We start from the raw sequence: 23,064 nt of genomic DNA, 5'->3' as shown, positions 1-23,064 counted from the left end.
GGAAAATACTCAGTATGCCAGAAGCCTTAGAAAAACACAACCCTTTTGAGAGGACATTCAATTAAAACCCAAAGTGTCTTTTTGGTAAGTTAACTGAAAAAAAAAAATGGTTGAAACCCTTTGATTTAAAGTGAGTATTTCATATTAACACATAGGACAAAAAACTTTGAAGAGGAAAACCACGGAAAGGTTAAAAAAAATCGGGCATTCCATATATATTTTTAGGCTCACTAATTAACTAACGATAAAAGACACCCCCCTGTTTAAGCTGATGTATAATTAAGGTATCCAAGTACAAAGAATTCATCTCTGAAGCTAAATTAGAATGTAGGAGGCAAAACCTGAGATTTTTGCAGGTACTCTTAAAAAAAAAAAAAAAAACTTCTGAAAGTATTCTCTATACTTGGAGTAAATCATTGAAAAGCTTCCATAGGTGAGGCACTCCAGTGAGTGCCATGGGGGTGGGGGATGGGTATACAGACAAATAAGATTTCTTTCAACACTAGTTTATGAAAGGCTGATCATCCAGGAAGGCTAGAATCAAAGCTTCCTGAAATTTGGTTAATTCAGGCCACACCCAGTAGTTAGTTGCCCTCTAGTTAGTGCAGGGTTGACCAGTGCAAACCTCAAGGCTTTTGTTTAGGAAGAAAAGAAAAGTGAGTGGCAGGGACACAGAACATACTTTAATCCTTTTTAATCCTTTTTTAATTACGTAGAATCATCAAATGAGCACAGGCGACCTCGCTGAACGGGAATGCAGTCACGCTCGCAGGGCTTAGCATCAGTCTGTTTGATCTGGTACCCCGGGGCCTCGGGCTGTTGTGCTTTCTGCCATCCGGTGTTATTAGTGATTGTGCTTTAATGAGTCCCCTCTTCTCAATTTAAAGAACCTGTTCATGTGAAATGTTAAGCGCTTTTTAACCCTGGCCGCAACCTCTGTGAGCTCTGTCCGGTTCTTAGACGTGTCCTGACGCTTGGTGGCATTCGTGAAGCCAGTGGGCGCTCAGGATTTAAACCCAAGTCTATCTCTGGCATCCGATCTTGGCATTACTCTTCTGCAGGCTCTGTCACCTTTGATCTCAATTCTGAAATCCACAAAACTTGACAAATGGAAGTTCTTTTTTCATACCCTTGGTGCTCAAACTCAGTCTGTGGCAAAACCTGGCCTGAAGTGGCTTGGGGCATGATCCTCCCTGCTCGGTGTGGGTGTTCACAGGTTGTACCACACTTGTATCTGTGTAGACTGGACTCTTTCTTGCAGTGGATGTATTTTTTTTTAACTTCCTAAAATCTGAAAACCTTTCAACTCAGAAGCCATCTAGCCCTGTGGGTTCCCAGAACAGATGGGAACCTGATCACCCCTTGTCACCTGGCAGCTGCCAGCCCACTGTCACTTCTCCTGGCCCTCCCTCTCATCCTGCTTCCCGCCACCCCACCACCACTGTGCTGTTCATCTGCGGCTCCTCATGCTGTGGACATGGCGACTTAAGCACGTCAACTTTTGTTACCCCCAAAACTCAGAAGACCGAGGTCATGCTGATAACTTCCAGTTCCAATTCAACACCACAGGGTTCTCGCTCTTGCCCATTCCCTAACTTCCTTTGCAAGGAGAACGTCATCATTTCTTTTGTGCTTTTTTTTTTTTAAAAAGAAAATGTCCTTTCTATATAATCAGGATACAAACTATTTCTCCTGGTACATGCAGATGTACATGCCCATTTTAATTTCGATAATAGGTCCTTCATTTTATAATGAGGTTCACCACAAGTTGTTTTGAAATATCAGCATTTTTAATGCACTTGGATGAACAATGGTTCATCCATAAAAATTATATTTATGCAGAACATTTCAGGAATGATTTTATGTATATATATATATATATATAATCTGAAGCAAAGCAGCCTGAATCATTGTGTTAATCATCTAAGTCAGATAAATGTGTATCGAGTAAGTGTTGGAAGGTCATTGCTGAGATGCTACACTTCTCTTCCTTTTTGCAGTATTTCCCTTAGGAGAAAAGGGAAAAGCAGAATTATTGATTAATTACAGATTTATCAGAGGCCTTCAATATACTACTCAATTAGAATGGGGAAAGTGAGGGATGGGTTAAGACTTTAATCTTTTATTCTGACTTTTCTGGAAATAGAGAAGGGGGCAGGGGGCATTGGGCAGAAGAGGTTCTGCAGATGAGCCTCAAAAGTGGATTCTTTTATTTCCAGTCTCACTTGGTAAGGACAGGAAAGGAAGAAACCAGAACTGGGCTGGAAGTGTTAGAATGGATTTACTTCTGAACCTCTAATTTGCTGCCTCATCATAGGCAGAAGAAAGTGGAGAGTTTGGAGGTGAGCCCTGCTTCCTTCTCTCCAGGCCTGGCCCTGAGGTGGCCCATTTCCCAGCAGCCTGCAGGGGACATGGGGCATCGGGAAGGCCTATCCGATCGTGAGGGAGTTGGGCCGGACCTGTAAGTATCAGGACAGAAGAAGAACTAACATTCACTGAACACTTGGCTCTGTATCAGGCTCTGTACTTGTCACGTGTCGTCTTTACAAAAATGGATGTTTCATCCCTATTTTACAGATTAAGGCAGCTGAGACTCAGAAGTTAAGAAGCTTAAGAAGGGTTTCCTACCCCACACAAGGGCAGAGTTGAGGCTGAAGCACATTTCTGTCCCCAGAGCTCCTGTCCTTGCTGTCACATCCTTGCTGGATTTACAGCAGGGTGGGGCTTGGGAGCAAGACCAATCATGGAACTGCTGGGGTCACGTGGCAGCCAGGGAAGGGGCCCAGGGTCTCCTCTTTCACGTGGTCTGGTATCTTTTCTCTCACTGTGCCACCACTCCAGTGCTGAGGGCACCTGTGAGCTGGCTTCTTGGGCACCTCCCGAGTCCTGTGTCTTGGTCAGACCCAGGGTCTGTGGCTGCTTCCTGGTCCTGAGAGAAACATGTTTGAAGAAAGTCTTAGGAAGCAGTCGACCCACAGTAGGTGAATGTTTGTGGAATGAATGGGTTTGTTGCCTTCTGGAAACCCCTGTGAACAGGAGTGAATTTACACGTTCTCCTAGTTTTCTACATGGCAGTTTTCCCACAGCGTTTATTTGAAAACAAATTCCGATTATATCCCAGGTCACTTTTATACCGCCACTGGGAACACTAGGGATGTATTTGTGCGGAGGAAAAAAACACAGCTTTCGAGGTTGCCTCTTGGAATAAACGCTCCTTTTCTATTCTAATTAAATTATTTTCTTAAGCTTGCTATTTCAGAGGATAAAGATTTAACTAGAGATTGCAGGGTTACTTAATGTTTTCTTCCCAGCCAGTCACTGGGCTATCATGCTGCTGCTTCTGCTGCTAAGTTGCTTCAGTTGTGTCCGACTCTGTGTGACCCCATAGACGGCAGCCCAACAGGCTCCCCCGTCCCTGGGATTCTCCAGGCAAGAACACTGGAGTGGGTTGCCATTTCCTTCTCCAGTGCATGAAAGTGAAAAGTGAAAGTGACTCTTTGCGACCCCATGGAGTGCCGCCTACCAGGCTCCTCCGTCCATGGGATTTTCCAGGCAAGAGTGCTGGAGTGGGGTGCCATCGCCTTCTCCAGGGCTACCACGAGAACCCTTATTATTCCATCTGTTAGGGTATAAAATCACGGAACATTTTTCATCTGTTAATAGGGAGAGATAATGCGTGTGAGAAAACTTCGTATATGTTCCTACGAAAGGAGCTTCCTGTGCGCCTGGCTAACACAATGAGAGAAGTTAATCTTCTGCCGGAGAACTTGCTTAACCGCCCTTCGGTGGGATTGGTTCAGAGCTGGTAAGTACATAGTATGTGGCAGATGGGTCTACCCAGAATGCTCAGGACATTTGGCATTGGGACCATTCTCCCTAAAAGTACACGTACTGCTTCCTGTGGGTATTACTCATTCAGGATAGCTGGGTTTCTTAGGTAATTAAAGGGTTTTTTTTTTCTAAACTAATACAACAATGTGTAATTATCCTAAGGAAAATGCTTTTCAACTGTATGAGACACTTGTTTGACTTTTCAGTTTTTTTCTGGTTATAAATCTGAATTTTCAGGTAATTGAGAGTTTTAAGTTTTTTTTTTTTTTTTGGTTTGGACGCAGACCATTTTTAAAGTCGGTTGAATTTGTTACAGCATTGCTTCTGTTGCATGTTTTAGGTTTTTGGCTCTGAGTCATGTGGAATCTTAGCTCCCTGAACAGGGACTGAACCCACACTCCCTACATTGGAAGGCAAAGTCTTAACCGCTGGACCACCAGTGAAGTCCCAAGTTTTTCTGAGGGGGAGGGGTGGTAGTGGAGAAGTCTCAACATAGTGTATAATTGTCCTAAGGGAAATAACTTCTCAACTGTACCAGATACTTTCTTGACTTAAAATTTTTTCGGTTATAAATGTGATTTTTATTGGAAAAAAAAATAGGGAAGTGAAGAAAATTATGGAAAGAATACCAATGCAGTGGCCCCTGTGGGCAGGTCTCCCAATTCTTTCTTTGACTAGGGGAATGTTGCTACTTTGATCCAGTCTCTGTCATGGTTTTTTCTGTTTTTCCTTTTAAAAAAGTTTTTGGAAGATCATACTTATTTTAGGACAAATTAAGTCATTTGAAGGGGAGCATCCCAAGTGAAAAAGATCAGCTACCTGCTGTGCTTCATCTGCCCCATGAAAAGTCTGAAAAATCTTAACAGGATAACTTAATGTGATGCTTAAAGCATGTGCTGTCTAATTGAGGAAGTTGAGTTTGTGACTGAACTGCCCACTCGGTAGGCAGAGTGTGAGGCAGTGGCTGAGTGGTAGGAGGGAAGACCAGGTGGTGTATTTTTAGAAAGGGATTTACATGGAAATGCTTCCATGTCTCCTCTGTATTCTCCAAGCAGAGAGCAAGTCCCCATGGAGAGAGCTGGAGGAGTGCGTGAGGCCGGATGCAAGGAGAGTGGAACCATTCATTAGTTGGTGGCTAGACCGGGCTACTGGAGGATAGCCATTCACCAGTCATTCCTCAGTAATGCTGGTTATAGTACATTCTTAGGGTTGAGAATGAGTCATCTGAGAAGCAGTCTATGGGTGGTCTTAGAGGTACAGTATTCAGTTCCTCTCCCAGACAGGCAGCCGTGGCTGGCGCAGCAGACCCAGGACCCAGGATAGCTCAGAGAGGCAGCGACCTTGGCTTCCATCTCAGAGTCAGTTGGATTTTGCCCTGAACTCATAGCTTGTTTTAGAAGCAGCAAGTATTATTCTTGCTTGCATGAGACTTTCTTATTGCTCTGAGACCATGATAAGAGATTTTCCACCACGAAGTATATAAGCACTATTAGGGGCCTGCTACTGGGCCGGAAATTCTGGATAGGCTAGCTATCTTTCAGTATTACTGTATCGCCCCAATCTCGGAATCCAGTTCAGGAGCATGTGTCATCTTGACCTGTCGTTTCCTTTTCTTCTCGAAAGCGAATCTTAAGTATACTGGGCCATGAAGCTCACCTGAGTCAGTGTGTTCTCTGTGCCTTCTTGACTTGCAGGATGAGAAGCTCAGCATAATCTTCGACCTCTTTCCACTTATAACATTTTTTTAAATGACATCCCCTTCCGTAAGGATGGTGTGCCAGCCTGAAAATCTGCTGACATGTGGCAGGCCTGAGGGCATCACTGTGGATGGCTGCCTGTGGCCTCTTAGGATGGCTTGACCTAATGATTTTAACAGTGTCTGATTCATAGCCTTAAATGCTCAGAAACCATATTAAAAAATTATCCCGAGATGAACATGCTTTAGTATCATGCATTGTCACAAAGTTCAGGTGAGGCTGATTAATAAGACATCATTCCTGTTTATGTGTTTATAAGCTAAACGGTCATGGTTAGTTGTTGGCATGCCCTCATCCTCTATCCAACGCAGAAGAGTAGGATTAGTTGTAATTAGTTACTAAAAATAATTGGGATAAGGGATAATTTGTTCAGACGTGTTCAGACCCAAAGCAGAGCTCACACACCTCTAAGTAATTGGAATCCTGAATCGCATTATTTCCTCCATTCTCCAGATCTTTACTGGACACATTATTGCTTACGCTGGCCCTGACTGAGATATGTTGGTAATCAGCAACAGGACCTGTTTCAAAGGGCCTAAAAGAGGCATAGATGGGGAAACAGTGAAAACAGTGACAGACTTTATTTTGGGGGGGCTCCAAAATCACTGCAGATGGTGATTGCAGCCATGAAATTAAAAGACGCTTACTCCTTGGAAGGAAAGTTATGACCAACCTAGACAGCATATTAAAAAGCAGAGACATTACTTTGCCAACAAAGGTCCGTCTTGTCAAGGCTATGGTTTTTCCAGTAGTCATGTATGGATGTGAGAGTTGGACTATAAGGTAAGCTGAGCGCCGAAGAATTGATGCTTTTGAACTGTGGTGTTGGAGAAGACTCTTGAGAGTCCCTTGGACTGCAAGGAGATCCAACCAGTCCATCCTAAAGGAAATCAGTCCTAATATTCATTGGAAGGACTGATGCTGAAGCTGAAACTCCAATTCTTTGGCCACCTGATGCAAAGAACTGACTCATTTGAAAAGACTCTGATTCTGGGAATGGTTGAAGATGGGAGGAGAAGGGGATAACAGAAGATGAGATGGTTGGATGGCATCACCAACTCAATGGACATGAGTTTGGGTGGACTCCTGGAGTTGGTGATGGACAGGGAGGCCTGGTGTGCTGCAGTCCATGGGTTCGCAAAGAGTTGGATGCGACTGAGCAACTGAACTGAACTGAGAAGAGGCATTCTTTCTCTTCCATTTACATGTTGATGAATTTAGGTTAACTCTAAGAAGGAATCCTCTTTATTTCTGATTCTAACTTCTTAGCATCCTTTTCAGGGTCACACACTTGCTTATTAAATATTCTATGCACTTTTTTTGGTAATCAAACTATAGACTTGATGTCCCAGTTAGGATATGTGTATTAGCAAGTTAGCAGAAAATCCAACTAAGCCTGACTGAAGCAATAAATGGTGACTAAGATCCTCCCATAGGATGAGCTTTTGGAGTTGGTGTAATTCAGAGAGTCACGAGATTTTCAAGGTCCTACTTTCCATGGGATTGACTTCATTCAGTTCAGCTCAGTCACTCAGTCGTGTCCGACTCTTTGCGACCCCGTGGACTGTAGCAGGCCAGGTTTCCCTGTCCGTCACCAACTCCTGGAGCTTGTTCAAACTCACGTCCATCGAGTTGGTGATGCCATCCAACCATCTTGTCCTCTGTCCTGACTGGATTTTCTCCTGGTGACAGAATAGCTGCAGCAGTTGCAGGCTTTACATGCACCTCTCTCCCAAAGACCACCAGCAAATCTGCTCTCATTTTAGTGGCCTGAATTGAGGCTCCATTCTTGAGCCAACCCCTGAGTTCGGGGGAATGCAGTGCAGTGACAGGCTTAGACCAGGACTATCAGACCAATTAGGAATTAGTGACAAGAGGAATAGGATTACCCAGAGGAAAACTGGCCACTCAGGAGCTCTGCATAGTATGAGCTTCCCCTGAAGCACTTGAGTTCCATGGGAGAGCGAGGGGATTGGATGGATACCTGGGTGGAAATTTAAGGTATTCCAAGGCTTCACTGGTGGCTCAGACGGTAAAGAATCTGCCTGCAATGCGGGAGACCTGGGTTTGATTCCTGGGTTGGGAAGATTCCCTGGAGAAGGGAATGGCTACCTACTCCAGTATTCTGGCCTAGAGAATTCCATGGACTGTATAGTCCATGGGGTCACAAAGAGTTGGACACGACTGAACTGGCTGGTGACAAAGGAAGAGGGGAAGGAGGCTGGATGTTGGGTAGGCAACTAACACAGTATCTCTTTTTCAGGTATATGCAGAGTTTTCTTGAACTTCTAGAATATGAAAATAAGAGCCCTGAAGATCCGCAGGTCTTGGATAAGTAAGTAGGATACTAAACTTACCTGAAAGTCAAAAAAATGTTTTGGTAAATGGAACTCACATCACTGAGAGCCAAGAAGTACAAGTGGGATGGAAGCATTAGGTTTCTTAATGGGTAACAGCTCAACATTGCAGTTTTTTAATTAATTAATTTTTCATTGGAGGATAATTACTTATTGTGATGGTTTTTGCCATATATCAACATGAATCGGCCACAGGTATACATGTGTGTCTCTTCCCCTACCCATCCTGAACCCCCTTCCCACCTCCCTCCCCACTCTAAATTTGAGCTAAGAATTTAACTAGTACCAGAAGACCCTTCAAATTACACCTCATGATCTAATTCTTAATACTTGTGCTTCTTTCTGGTGAACTGGTGCTGGGCACCCACCGTAAATATTGCAGTAAATGTTCCACCTAGTGGTAGTTTTAAGAATGCACTGACCTCTGTGTATACATGAGTTTATGTACTTAGTCCCTTATAATTTGTTTTTAAAGTTTCAATGCAGTAATTACATTTGAGCTCAGAGAAAAGATAATGCTTTTATTATGGAGAAGCATAAAAGTATGCTATTAACATAACTATTCTGAATTCCATTGCTGCTATTAGGCATGGAGACTGCTAAATTTGCATGCTGATGGAAAATATTTCCAGTTTTTCTTTTTCATTTAACCAGAAAACACCCAGCTCTGAGTGTGTTTTTTCCCCAGCCAGGAGAAATTGTGTCCTCTTCCCATTAATTTTCTCCTCTTTCATGTACCCATCATTGAATGCATACAGCAGGCCTGTTGTGCTGAGGAATTTCCAAGTAGAAACCTGGCCCACATCATTGTGGCCAAATGCCTTACATGTAGGTGTTCCATAAAAAGAACTAAGAAATATCACATTACATAAGTGACCTTAGCTCCAGGCATTTAACCCAGCTGTCTCAATTCACAGATAAGGAAAATGAGGTCCAAGATGGGAAGTGACTTCCCCCAGATCGTAACGTCAGTTTGGAGCAGAGCTGAGTCTCTAAATCATATTCACTCTCCCTCAGTACAGTTGCTCTTTGCAATGCACCATATTGCCAGAACTGCTGGTCTGAGTCTGAGTCGCTAGGTCAGATGTACTTGTAAATTAAAATGCAAAGGAAAAAAAGTCCTGACCTGTTTTTACTTCGTGAGATGTTTTCTTAATGGGTCTATGAAATGTGGAAGAAGAGGCGTTGGATTAGGGCCCCGGCTGTAACGCTTTCCTTGTTACAGGCCTTTGCTGTCATTTAAGTTATCGAAGTTAAATGAATCGAATCCAGAAGCTTTGTTTTCACCAAAGTCCTTAGCTAGTGACAGTTTGTTTGGCTGGTATCCTGCAAATAAGGACTGACCTCTCTAGCTTCAGATTTGGGGATGTAGGTTTGTGAGCATCTGTGATATTACATTTCTGCTGTGTACTTCCTGCAGTCCTGTAATTTGTGGACACAAGCCTTTAGAAGCTGCCAACTTCTGGATCCAGTGTGTACAAGATCGTAATGATAACAGCTCTCAGTGAGTTTCAGTAACCTGCCCAGGTTGCCATGAAGCTAGTTGGGAGACTTGAGGTTGTAGAAGCCAGATGCTTGTGGTAAAGGAAGGAATGGGGAGTCCTGTTCATCATAGCAGCCTTTTCTGCTCAGTGAGAGGTTATATAGGAGTCGTGAGCAGGGAAATCATAAGTAAAGTGAAAGTAGCAAGGAAGATGAGGATGTTGATCATAGTGACAAAGTTTAGAAGAGCCCGGGACTTCCACAGTGGTCCAGTGGTTGAGTCTTTGTCTTCTTATGCAGGGGGTGCCGGTTCGATCTCTGATCAGGGAACTAAGCTCCCATGTGCCACAGTGCTGTGCTTAATCACTCAGTTGTGTCCGACTCTTTGTGACCCCATGCACTGTAGCCCACCAGGCTCCTCTGTCCGTGGAAATTCTCCAGGCAAGAATACTGGAGTGGGTTGCCTTGCCCTCCTCTAGGGGATCTTCCAAACCCAGGGATCAAACCCAGGTCTCCTGCATTGCAGGCAGATTCTTCACTGTCTGAGCCACCAGGGAAGCCCTGGGTGTGGCCAAAAATGTAAAATTAAATAAGACTTGTTGCAAAAAAGAAAAGGAGCCCCAGAAGATTGGGTAAGTAGTCTGAGAATTGAACCATTGAGGCAAGTCTCCTCCCTACAGATAAGTTGAGTCACTTTCCTACTGTAATGAATTGTTACACTTTAGTAATATTTCATTATGATTACATTGGGAAGAGCATTATGTAAAGGATAAATGGTCCATTAGAAAATTTCTCATGAATAATTTTGACCTTCTAATTTCTGAGTTGACTTATTCATTTTTGCTGTCTCTGTACATATGTATTTATTACAGAAGAGTTTCATCATTGAGAAACATAAGACTATGCAGATAGTCACTCCAAATTTCCATTACTGGAAATTAAACTGTTAACATTTTCCTTCCATCCATACTTTTAACTTGGCGTACGTGTTTCTATATGTACAGAATGTTTTGTTTTGGTTTTTACAAAAATAACAGTGTCAGTATTATAGGTCTACATAGTGGTCCGCCTGTAGATAAGTCAGATGACTTGATCTCCTGTTACTGGGTTTAGAATAGTTTGTGGTCTTCTTGCTACCCTAAGTAGTGCTCTAAAGAACAGCTCTGAAATACGGTTGTTGACCTTATCCAGTTCTTTTCCTAGAGTCAGTTCCTGGGAGTGGAATAACTTTGTTTGGGCTTTTGATACAGGCTGCTCAGTCGCCCCTAGAAATTCATCAGCTACGTGCCCACTCTCTAGCCAGCAGTGGTTATTCTTTGCCAGTCCGGTAAGCATAGTGTTGCATTGTTTTAATTTGCTTTCCTTTTATTATTTCAAAGGTAAAGTTATTGGCATTTGCATGCCCTCTGGTACATTTTCTATTGATACCAGGCCCCTTGCCTAGTTTTCTGTTAGAGTGTGGTCATCTTTTCCTTTACTAAGAATAGTAACTCTTGTGAATGTATATTTCTCAGATTTAACTTTTCTTGTGTCCTTATAAGATTGCCGAGATCCTAGACAGGCCTATGATTTGTTTCTTCATGGTTTCTGCCTTTGGTATTAGGCTTAGAACAGTCTTCCTTACTCCCAAGGTTATATACTTACTCACCTGATTTTCTTCTTTCTTTTCTACAATTTCACCCTTTTACATTTAAGTTTTTTAATCCATTTTTGGGCATAAGGTTTAAAATTGGAGCATGACTTATATTGTTAGTCAGCTATCCCAACTAATTTGTTTCCCTACTGACTTACATTGTCACTTCATCATCAATATTGCTGAATTTTTACACACACCTTCTCATTCATCCTTGATTCTGGTTCCAAGGTTTTTATTTGGTTCCATTGACTTGCCTTTCTGTTCTTAGTTACCATTCTCAATATAGTTTTCCCTCTACACCTTTACAATAATGTACCCAAATATTTGAATAGGTTTGTCTTAATCACCTTTGTTCTATCTGTGTTCCATCACTGTTGTACTGCTGTGAGAAATTTGCTTCAAATTTTTGCTTTTAAACAGTTTGGCACCATTTATTTCTTCATGGAAGCTATCTTTTTAAGAGTCCATCATAAATCCTTGGAGATTTTTGGTATTGTCTTCATGTTGTCAGAAGAAACATCAATAAATTCTGCAGTTGTGTATTCAGCAAACATTTATAGGGTCTGTTTCATATGTAATTATTTATCTAGAAAGTCAGTGGATTCCTAAAAAGGTATTTGAGCATTCTGTTTCTTTATTTAAGAAGTATTTCCGAAGGAAGACTTTCTATAGAAAGTTTCAAGCAAAAACTGGGTAATCCTTTAGTTTCTTGTGAGTACTTCCTTGTAGCCTATGATGATAATGATGGTTCTGCCTATAAAAATACCAGCAGGTAAATAGTTCTGAAATAAAGCTGGGAAATTTGTGCATTAGTCCATGAAACATAAAGACTGACCACTTTTTTTGTTTCCTTCCCATGCAGCTTTCTCCAAGTCCTAATTAAAGTCAGAAATAGACACAATGATGTGGTTCCTACAATGGCCCAAGGAGTGATCGAGTACAAGGAGAAGTTTGGGTTTGATCCATTCATTAGCAGTAACATCCAGTATTTTCTGGACCGATTTTATACCAACCGCATCTCTTTCCGCATGCTTATTAACCAGCACAGTAAGTTGGGTTTTCCTGGTCCAGTTTTGAAAAGATAATCAGAGTTATTTCACCCAAATGTTTTCCTATTGCTTCACTTTCAATTACTGATCTGCATTTTTGTCTAGAAATTTTACTTCTAGGTCAGTTTTTCCTAAGTGAGTTCTATCTATGAAAAAGCTAATCTTTAGAACTCTCAGTTAAAGGAAATCCTTGAAAGGCTTTTTGGATACTCATATTACAGACAGGACCACTGCCTGCCTTTTAAGCCTCTGCTGTTATGTTCCTGGTGGGGCATAGTATCTGACAGGCACCTGGCAGCCTGGTGTTCATCTCCGAATACTTTCAGTGTCTCTAGAGTCAGTTCTAATCTTTATCCAGGATGGCACATGGTTTCCTTTTTTGGTTTTAAAAACAAACCTGACATAATGATACTGAGAATATTGAATTGGCATGTTGGCAATATGAGCAATTGATCTTACATTTCACAGTGATCAGTGAAATCAGATTACGTGGAATTGTCAAACACTAATCTTGTATTGAGAGTTTTACTCTCCTCTCTAGGCTGATAAGCAGATAAGAAAAGAATAACTAAAATTCTCTCCACAAAAACTTTTAAACTCATTTTCAGCGTGTCTCTGTGTCCAATTTCATAATTTTTATGAAAAAGCATCTAGTGTCTAGAGTCGAATTCATCCTCTTTGTTGAGTCAGAAAATGGACAGAGCATCTTTATTTTAGTAATATTACTTTATTTGGATAAACAAATGTTATGCAGCTGTTAAATGTGGGTTTGTTCTAAATGTATGTCTGTTGAAAATGTAAATGTTTGGCAATTTACAGGAAATTTAAAAGAAAAAAATAAAGAACCCCAATACTATTGAATTAAACTACTTAGATAACTGCATTTTCTTTCTGACCTGAATATGTATGTCCACATGGTTTTTGATCATTAAACCATGTACATGTTTTTCGATCATTAAACTTGCGCATCTCTTGTTTTTCTTCCACTTAATCAATTGGCACTTTACATATTGGCCTAATGCCCATGTTTGTCCTCTTTCATAATTAAAACCTTCACCTATTTTATTTAAGCATTTTCCTTTCGTGGAGTCTAAGTTATTTCCCATTTCTTGTTTGACTTAAAAATAGTCACACATATAAACATTTGCATTCAGATTGCTTTTTTCTTTGAAGGGGTCTCCTTTTGGCTTTTTAAAAAAATTATTTTTAATTGGAGGATAATTGATTTACAATGTTGTGTTGGTTTCTGCCATACAACAACATGAATCATCCAAAATTATGCATATTTTATAATTATAAAGTATACAATTGTATAAATTGTCCTCCCTCTTGAACCTCCCTCCCACCCCATCCCAGCCTTCTAGGTTGTCACAGAGCACCAGGTTGAGCTCCCTGTGTCATATAGCAACTCCCCACTAGCTGTCTGTTTTACACGTGGTTGTAGGACTTCCCTGGTGGCTCAGACGGTAAGCGTCTGCTTACAATGCAGGAGACCAGGGTTCAATCCCTGGGTCGGGAAGATTTCCTGGAGAAGGAAAGGCAACCCACTCCAGTACTCTCGCCTGGGAAATCCCATGGATGGAGAAGCCTGGTAGGCTACAGTCCATGGGGTCGCAAAGAGTTGTATACGACTGAGCGACTTCACTTTGTGTGTATGTGTCAGTGCTACTGTCTTTAATTGTCCCACCCTTTCCTTCCCTGCTGTGTTCATAAGTCTGTTCTCGCATCTCCATTTCTATTCCTGACCTTCAGATAGGTTCATCAGTACCATTTTTGTAGAATCCATATATATGCTTTAATATCTGATACTTTTTTTTTCTCTTTCTGACTTATTTCACTCTGTATAAGAGACTCTAGGCTCATCCACCTTACTAGAACTGACTCAAATTCATTCATTTTTATGGCTGAGTAATATTCCATTCCATTGTATATATGTACCACAACTTAGGTTTTTTTCAGAAGTAAAATTTTGCCAACCTTGTATATTATGAAAGTAGTTGAGTGTTCTCTTAAAAATGCTTGCACAAATAGTGTAGTATGGTGAAAGTAACTTCTATGATCGAGGCATTTGAAGTGTTCATGGTAAAAGACCCTTTGTAAGCCTAGCCTAATGCTGTAGACTATTTTGTAAATATTTAGTGAATGTTGGAATAACTGTCTAGGATATTGCTGAGAAGGTGGGTTAACTTGATTCAGGATGAAAGGAAGCAGTTTTTCAACCAGATCACATTGGGTCGGGGAGAGCAGGTTGGATACGTGCTTCATGTTGCTGCTTTAGGACTGGCTAACTGCACGTGGCAGGTCTCACGGCATGGCAGGTCCTCCACTGTACGATAACTGATCACCAACCAGTTGAGTGGATTCTGTTACTCTAAGTCACTGTGGCTGCTAAAACAGCTTTCACAATGAGAGGATCGTTTCAAAACTTAAAAGCCCTGAATTCCTCTGCCTGACCATCCTAGCCAAGTGTTTTTAATCCTCTCCCTTTTCTCTTGGGTGTGTTTAGCACTTCTGTTTGGCGGTGACACCAATCCTGTGCATCCGAAACACATCGGAAGTATTGATCCCACCTGCAACGTTGCTGATGTTGTGAAAGGTAAGGAGGCCAGTGTCATGTTAGAGATTTTGTTTCGTTGGGATGCGTTAGGGATGCAGTTTTGTTGAGGCAGCTTGGCTGTAGGGTTATGGCATTGAACTGTTTGCTGGTTCATCAGACCACTGTGGGCCCAAGCCACATGATCCAAATATGATCTGTTCTTTCTTGGCAGCTCAGGCAATGATGCATAGTTTGTGATGCTCAAAATGGGATTTTCTACTTCATGGACCAGGGTTTTTCTTATAGTTCTAGCTAAATAGTAAATATTTATGAGTTTAGGTAAGAGTCTAAGTTTTGATTGCCACCACTGTCTGAAAATTTGAGAATATAAACCCTTGTTGTAAAATTCAGCTGAATTCACACATTGGTTAAAAAGTAGACATCTTGCCGACATGCCCTCCAGGTTGTAGGTTCTATGAGGCATTTGTGCTCACGGGTTCACTGGACATTGAGCTGGGCTCTGTTCCATTAGCCTCAGGGTACAACAGAGTGCATTAGAACAGCATTTTCCTCAATTTTCACTTAAGGTAAATGCTAGCTCCAAAAAGCCTTCCTGGTTGTAAATCATTGAGCGGGTTCCTGGCCCTCTCCAGTTTTTTTTTTTTGGTGTTATGGTTACCCTGCGCAGCCTCACATTCTGAGACTGTCCCCTTTCCTGGATCGTGTCTCCTGCAGCCTTCCTCTAAACCCACATCTTACCCTGTCATGACCATCGCTCTCCCAGATCGTCATCAGGATCTCTCTTGCTGTCCTTTGTCTGGATTGTGTAGCTAGGTGAGAACAGGTAGAGCAGGGCTTGGTCTCTTTGGCAAAGCTCTCAAGCCCGCCTAAAGTGGAGTGACCCTTGCCATCGAAGCTTAGAGGGCCAAGGGAGGGGACCCAGTGTCGGCAGCCTCCCTGGTGGGGGAACAGACCAGATCTTCAGCCGCTGAAGCTAAGGAAAACCTGTGTTACTAATATTTGGTTACCCTGGGTATCCCCCTGGTGGCCTTAGCTCAGCCAAGGCTTGTCAGACTGCCTTGGCTTCTGTTTAGTTAGAAAACATGTACTCACATTACTCCAGTTATAAGTGAATAGGCTCGGCTTCAGCTCCCGAAGATACCTGTAAGTTTCTCTCTCACAAGATAACCCTCTGCAGGCCCCCGGCAGCGGAGGGAAGCAGGATCCATCTGACCAGGGCCTGTATGTTCACTTGGCCCTGGCCCAGTAGCTTTTATGATCTAGAAAACCTGGTTCACATAGTTGACTGCCACATGTGTCTTATGGACAAGACACATATCCATAAAGCAAAAGGGCATTATAATATTGATACATTGCATAGATGCCTTTTCTCTTGAACTGCCAGCAATTTGAAGTCAGGGTTTTTGTCTTATACTTACATTGCACCTCACCTAGAACTTAGTATATGCCTGTGTACATGGTCAATAAATACTCCTTGGCTTCCAACCTCTGGTAATTTACTTTAAAAAAGGAAAGGCTTTATTGCAGTACAATTCACATACCATCCAATTCACTCATTTAAAATGTACAATTCAGGGATTTCTAGTATGTTCACAGAGTTGTGCAGCTGTCACCATAATCCAGTTTTAGAAGTGTTTCATCACCCCACAAAGAAAACCCCATGCTCATTAGCAGTCACTCCCCACTACCCCTCTCCCCAGCCCTAGGCAACCACTAGTTTACTTTCTGTCTCTACAGATATTCCAGTTCTGGACATTTCATGTAAATGAAGTGATACAGTGTGTGGTCTTTTGTGGTTGGTTTCTTTCACTTAGTGTAATGTTTTCAAGTGTCACCCATGTTGTAACATAAATCGGCACTTTATTTCTTTTTATGGTCCAATACTATTCCATTGTGTGAATAGACTGCATTTTGTTTTATCTGTTCATCAGCTGATAGACATTTAGATGAGCTAGGTGACCTTGGACATGTTATATAACATCTTTGGGCCTCCGTTTCTTCATCAATAAAATAGTACTCTTGGCAATTCACCTGTATCCTAGGGTTCAATGAGTTGACATAAGTAGAGCTCCTGAAGCAGGACAAGCACCCAACAAGGGCTGGAGGTAGACAAGTTCATGAGCATCCTGGGGCAATCCCATGAGTCATGTGCCTTCTCACTTATACCATTGATTGTGTAATAAGTTGGTGCCTTTGGTTTGTTTCTGGCATAAATTGTTGTTGTTGAGTCACTAAGTCTTGTCTGATTCTTTGCGACCCCATGGACCGCAGCATGCCAGGCTTCCCTGTCCCACCATCTCTTGGAGTTTGCTCAAACTCATGTCCATTGAGTCAGTGATGGCATCCAACCATCTCATCCTCTGTCATCCCCTTCTCCTGCCTTCAATCTTTCCCAGCAAATCAGCTCTTCACATCAGGTGGCCAAAGTTATTGGAGCTTCAGCTTCAGCTTCAGCATCAGTCCTTCTAATGAATATTCAGGCGTAAATTATAAAATATTTAAAATCATTTAGGACATTGATAAAACAATTGAATATTTGATGATACCCACTGGAGTGGGTAGCAATTCCCTTCTCCAACCCAGTTGGTATCTTCCCAACCCAGGGATCGAACCCAGGTCTCCTGCATTGCAGGCAGATTCTTTACCAGCTGAGCCATTAGGGAAGCCCAGATGTCCAAGAAACATTGTTAATTTTGTAGGTGTGATATTTGCATTGTGGTTATGTTCGTTTTAAAGGCATCCTTAGCTTCAAGAGAGATTCTTTGAGATACCACACTTGATACAAAATGCCATGTGGGATTGACTCCAGAGAGTGGGCAGTGAGAAAGACTGGGCTGTGTTGGGAAGCATTGAGTCTTGTGATGAGCACACAAGGATTCTTGACACTGTGCTCTGTGCTTCTGTCTGTGTTTGCAGTTCTTCATGATAAAGCTGTAAAAATACACTCCTTTTTTATCATCTCAGTGTTTCTCTACAAAAAGCGTCTCGCTCATTTTTAGAGAGGTCGTAGCCATGAGTCAGTGTAAGTAGAGAACTAATGGGCATTCTTGGCAGTCGTTAGTGCTGCTGTCCAGTGAGTCAGAGGAGGCGGCTGCACGCTGGTGGAGAGCAAGGGCCGGTGTTTGCAGCCCTTATTGTCTGTGTGGCTCTTCCTGAATCCTGCCTGGACTTGGCGTCATTTGTAGCGATGCTCCTGTTGGTCTCTCTAAAGTGAAAGTTAAAGTTGCTCAATCGTGTCCGACTATCTGTGACCCCGTGGCCTATACAGTCCATGGAATTCTCCAGGCCAGAACACTGGAGTGGGTAGCCTTTCCCTTCTCCAGATCTTCCCAACCCGGGGATTGAACCTAGGTCTTCTGCATTGCAGGTGGATTCTTTACCAGCTGAGCCACAAGGGAAGCTCTAACGGGGGTGTAAATTCCTAAAAGGCTGGAATTAACTCTCATTCATGCTTGCATCACTTTTCTCGGGGACAGAAGTTTTGTACCAAACACTAGCCGAGGATTATGTGCAAGACAGCTGGATCAGTATTTGAAAGAAAAAACCTAGAAGTTTGTGTCTCCTGCTTTCTTGGGCCTTTTCAGTCAAGGCTTTGACCTGGGCCAGATGGCTCCCTCCCTCATTCTGGGCTCACTCACAGCTTTATCTTCACTCCTTCTCCTGCCCTTTTTGACTTTGTACTCAGCAAACCCACCTGTTAGGGTGAACACAGTTTATTCCATCCATCCTCTCATGGAATCATTCCTACTACTTGTCTGGTACAACTAAAAGGCAAAGCTTAACCCCACGCCCCTCTGCCGCCTCCCCCAACGCACAGCTACACCTCACACTCAGGAAGGGTGGGGCAAGGACTGCCCTGCTTCCCACTCCCCACCACTTCCTTCAAACCTTGTTTTTTATTTCTTAATAACCTCTTTCCTTGAGGAAGACAACAGTGGGGGCTGGTTTTAGATTCTGAAAGTGCACGAACCTTTGAAGCAACTTCCACACCATCAGCTCTTCTTCCACCTTCGTAAATCATAAATTGCACCACAGCACACTGAGGATGCTTGGCTTGGACATACTTTCTAGAATGCAGTGGTGCTTCTTCCGCTTGGGGAGGCCTGTGTTAACTAAGGGTCACTTGTCTTCAAACTGTTGGTGTAAATTATACCACATCAATATGTATAAACATACACAATTTATTTATACGTTATGTAAACTGAAGAAATGTGAGTACAGAAAAGAAACTGATTTCCATAAAAATCAGGTTGAATGCTCTGGAAAGGCTTGATAAAAAAAGTTTCTTAAAAATGTAATGAAGTAACTGGGAACAAGGTAACTATTAGGTGACAGGGCAGCGGTGAGTAAAAATATGAGTAGGAATCTGCACTCAGATTGCTTGACAAGTATCTCTAGTGCACTTTAAAGAAATTGGAATTCATAGCTGTGTGCAGTATTGTTTATCTAAGAAATATGACCTGGAACCCCTATTCAAAGGAGGGGCTTTGGCCTTACATGAGAAGATTGGTAGAGGAATAAACTGTGTATTCATATGTGTGTTTTAGGTTAATATTTACAGTTGTAGTCATATTTTATGGTTTCTTACTATGCAACTTTTTTGTCAGTCATCCAACTCCTGTTCCCAGTTTGGTCAGTTAAGAGGACTAATACCATATTGTTGTTGAGTCACTAAGTCATGTCTGACTCTTTGTGACCCCATGAACTGCAGCACACCAGGCTCCTCTGTCCTTTATTACCTCCTGGAGTTTGCTCAGATTCATGTCTATTAAGTTGGTGATGCTATCTAACCATAAAAAGTGCTCACTGAAGAAAACTGAGAAAATGTGGGAAAAGATGGAAGAGACTAAAAATCACCTGTCTTCATAACCCAGTGAGAACATTGTTTTCTACATTTGAATTCATACCCACTTTACAGATTGGTATATAACTGTGAATAACATGCATCTCTCTATGAAATCCATAGTACGTGTGTATTTCCCCATCTCCAGTGCCCACCACACACCACCTTCCTGGATGAATTCAGTATCTGATCTTCTGTACTCATAACCTCTATATTAGTTGGTTTTCCCAGCCAGGTACATATAATCCTTATTCCTCAGTGAGGCACTAGTCTTAAATCAGTTGCCTTTCCTGCCATGGCAGAATTGGCTTGACAGCCTAGCAGGAAACATGAAAGTCTCTTTCCTCCTTGTGGACAAAGCACATTTTAATAGGCAGCTTTCTGTTTCATGCCTGTGGACCCCATTCTTAATTCTCGGAGTGTCTGGATACCCAAGCAGAAGCTCTTTCTGGTTCAAAATAAGTCTGAGAAAGAGTCAACAAGGCAGAGAGCACTGGCTCTCAGCAGGCCTAGAAGTTCTTCCATGTCTTCTAGTAAAAAGACACTGGAGCCTCCATTGCCAGGTGCCCCAGGGGCAGCAGGCAGAGTCCTCAAGGCTCCAGGCCTCTCCAGCTCTTCTTCCCAATCCGCCCCAGTACCGCCAGAAGAGGAAGAGATGCGTGTCAGCACCCACAACTCTTAGTGATGTCTTCCCACTGCCTTCCTTTTTTGAAGACAGTATTGTTTTCACTGGTTTTTCCCCTTCTCCTCTTAGCTTCTGAGATTTCTCAGTTAATCTTCTAACTCAGCATCTCTGTCTCTCATATTTGTTTTCCTTTCCTTTTGTTTTAGGAAGCTTGAGGTAGAGGGTATAGGGGTTCTAAGTTCTAATGACAGCTCTGCTGTTGATTTTCTCAGCGGTGAAGGTCCTGCATGGTGTAAGCATAGTCAGATGTCAGCACCAGATGACCTGTGTGTGTGTGCGTGCAGGCGCGTGTGCATGTACACATATGTGCCTGTACATGGGTATGCACATGCACATGTGTGTTTTATAGCCTTAGGGAAGCCTGAAGGAACTAACAGTGATCCCATACTTAGATCTCTTGAGACTCTAGGGAACTTTTATGTAGAAAGGTAGGGACAATATTTTTATTTTTGACTAGACAGTTGTATAAATGTGTTAGAGTGGGGTGCATCCTGCATCACAGTAATTGAATGTGCAGCACACTGAAGCATGCCTCCTTGCTGCTTATTTAGCACATTAATATCTACCTTTACACATCTGCAAATTACAGCCTCCTGGCAGTGAATGCTAGAATTAGCGTTGTAGAGCAGTTCCCATTATCCTCTAGGAGGTGCCTTCCATTGTGACTGTTTCCCCTCCTTTCTTTGTAAGAAACTGCAAAAACAAAATGGAGAATCCTATGGTAAGATCATTTTAAAGGTACAGACTGAAGTACTTGGTACAAAAGTCAGCTCTCACAGCAACGTTAGCTCACCTGTGTTGTTCCTAAATGCTGTTATTGCTCAGCTTAGCCTAATAGCACACAGATGGAATCTGAAGAGTATGTCATTATTCTGGTCAGAAATAATGTCTTGTGCTCTCACTTCGGGCTCTTCAGGTGATGAGTAAGAGAGACCTACTCCCGCCAACTCAGGAGACAGACGCATTCAGAGAACCTAGTAGGTCCCATGGTAATCCTAGGGCAAGAAACACATTCCAGTCGGAGCTCTAGAGATTGGAACTGGGCAGCAGAAAGCAGGGTTTTTTCCTATGTATCTTAGTAAGTGGGTTGGTCAAGTCGCTCTCAAGACTCTTGAGAGTCCCTTGGACTGGGAGATCAAACCAGTCAGTCCTAAAGAAAGTCAGTCCTGAATATTCGTTGGAAGGACTGATGCTGAAGCTGAAACTCCAATACTTTGGCCACCTGATGTGAAGAACTGACTCATTGGAAAAGATCCTGATGCTGGGAAAGAGGCAGGAGGAGAAGGGGAGGAGGGGACGACAGAAGATGAGATGGTCGGATGGCATCACCAACTCAATGGACATGAGTTTGAGCAGGCTCCAGGAGTTGGTGATAGACTGGGAAGCCTGGCATGCTGCAGACACAACTGAGTGACTGAACTGGTCAAGTCATGGCTGCCCACCCCACTGTCTTGTCTATAGACAGGCAAACCGTTTAAGGCAGCTTGTTAAGGGTGAGAACAGGCACTCCAGGCCTTCTTTCTACTCATCATAACTCTCCATGTATCATTTTGTCTTCTGCTCTGCCTGACTGTCTCCATCCTGAATGCGCAGAAGATGAATTTCATCAACTCAGCCTATCTCTTTGCCCAGGACGCTTATGCGTCTGATCAGCCTGTGGATTGGTTGCTCTTGTGTTAGATGTTCTTTCCTCACTTCTCCAGTTGGCTGTGTTTTGGGCAGTGGCAGAGGTTCTGGCACTTAAAAAAAACAAAACCCTGATTCTCTCCTCTCAGGATGAGTTTTGGGTAGATGATGATAGATAAACCTTGTGAGAATTGACTTCAGCTTGTCTTAAAAGAAGCATACCTGTGACTGTAATGCTTTGTGGTCATATGAATTTACCTTGTTTGGGTAGTGCTTCTTAAGCATGAGCTTTATGATTTTTGGTATCCTTTTCATTTGTTTTTTCAGCGTTCACTCAGATTCATCCTTGTCCAGACTCTGATATTTGTAAACAGACAATGGCACGTGTTTGGGATAGAGACTAATATGGATAACAGGGTTCTCTGGTGAATTTTGAATAGGAAAGTCTTCTAATGATAACATCTAATAACATAACATTACCAAAAAGATCTTTACGACCCAGATAATCATGATGGTGTGATCACTCACACTCACCTAGAGCCAGACATCCTGGAATATGAAGTCAGGTGGGCCTTAGGAAGCATCACTATGAACAAAGCTAGTGGAGGTGATGGAATTCCAGTTGAGTTATTTCAAATCCTAAAAGATGATGCTGTAAAGGTGGTGCACTCAGTATGACAGCAAGTTTGGAAAACTTAGCAGTAGCCACAAAACTGGAAAAGGTCAGGTTTCATTCCAGTCCCTAAGAAAGGCAATGCCAAAGAATGTTCAAACTACCACACAGTTGCACTCATCTCACACACTAGTAAAGTAATGCTCAAAATTATCCAAGCCAGGCTTCAACAATATGTCAGTCAAGAACTTCCAGATGTTCGAGCTGGATTTAGAAAAGGCAGAGGAACCAGAGATCAAATTGCGAACATCCACTGGATCATCAAAAAAGCAAGAGAGTTCCAGAAAAACATCTATTTCTGCTTTATTTATTACGCCAAAACCTTTGACTATATAGATCACAATAAACTGTGGAAAATTCTGAAAGAGATGGGCATACCAGACCACCTGACCTGCCTCTTGAGAAACCTATATGCAGATCAGGAAGCAACAGTTAGAACTGGACATGGAGCAACAGACTGGTTCCAAATAGGAAAAGGAGTATGTCAAGGCTGTATATTGTCACCCTGCTTATTTAACTTATATGCAGAGTACGTCATGAGAAACACTGGACTGGAGGAAGCACAAGC

At 42.4% G+C, this 23,064-nt stretch overlaps 1 protein-coding gene across 2 annotated transcripts in view; it reads left to right on the top strand.

The window, feature by feature from the left end:
* PDK3 (pyruvate dehydrogenase kinase 3) overlaps window positions 1-23,064 on the top strand; it is an 82,501-nt gene that overhangs the window by 24,098 nt on the left and 35,339 nt on the right. For both annotated transcript variants that reach the window (XM_005228353.4, NM_001101934.2), the window contains exons 2-5: window positions 3,664-3,805; window positions 7,852-7,923; window positions 11,926-12,110; window positions 14,619-14,708. In XM_005228353.4, the coding sequence (XP_005228410.1) occupies window positions 3,664-3,805; window positions 7,852-7,923; window positions 11,926-12,110; window positions 14,619-14,708 (489 nt within the window). The remainder of the gene's footprint in view (window positions 1-3,663; window positions 3,806-7,851; window positions 7,924-11,925; window positions 12,111-14,618; window positions 14,709-23,064) is intronic.

This window comes from Bos taurus, chromosome X (assembly GCF_002263795.3).
Source record: "Bos taurus isolate L1 Dominette 01449 registration number 42190680 breed Hereford chromosome X, ARS-UCD2.0, whole genome shotgun sequence".
Classification (NCBI taxonomy): Eukaryota; Metazoa; Chordata; class Mammalia; order Artiodactyla; family Bovidae; genus Bos; species Bos taurus.
This window is presented reverse-complemented; position numbering and strand designations above follow the sequence as displayed.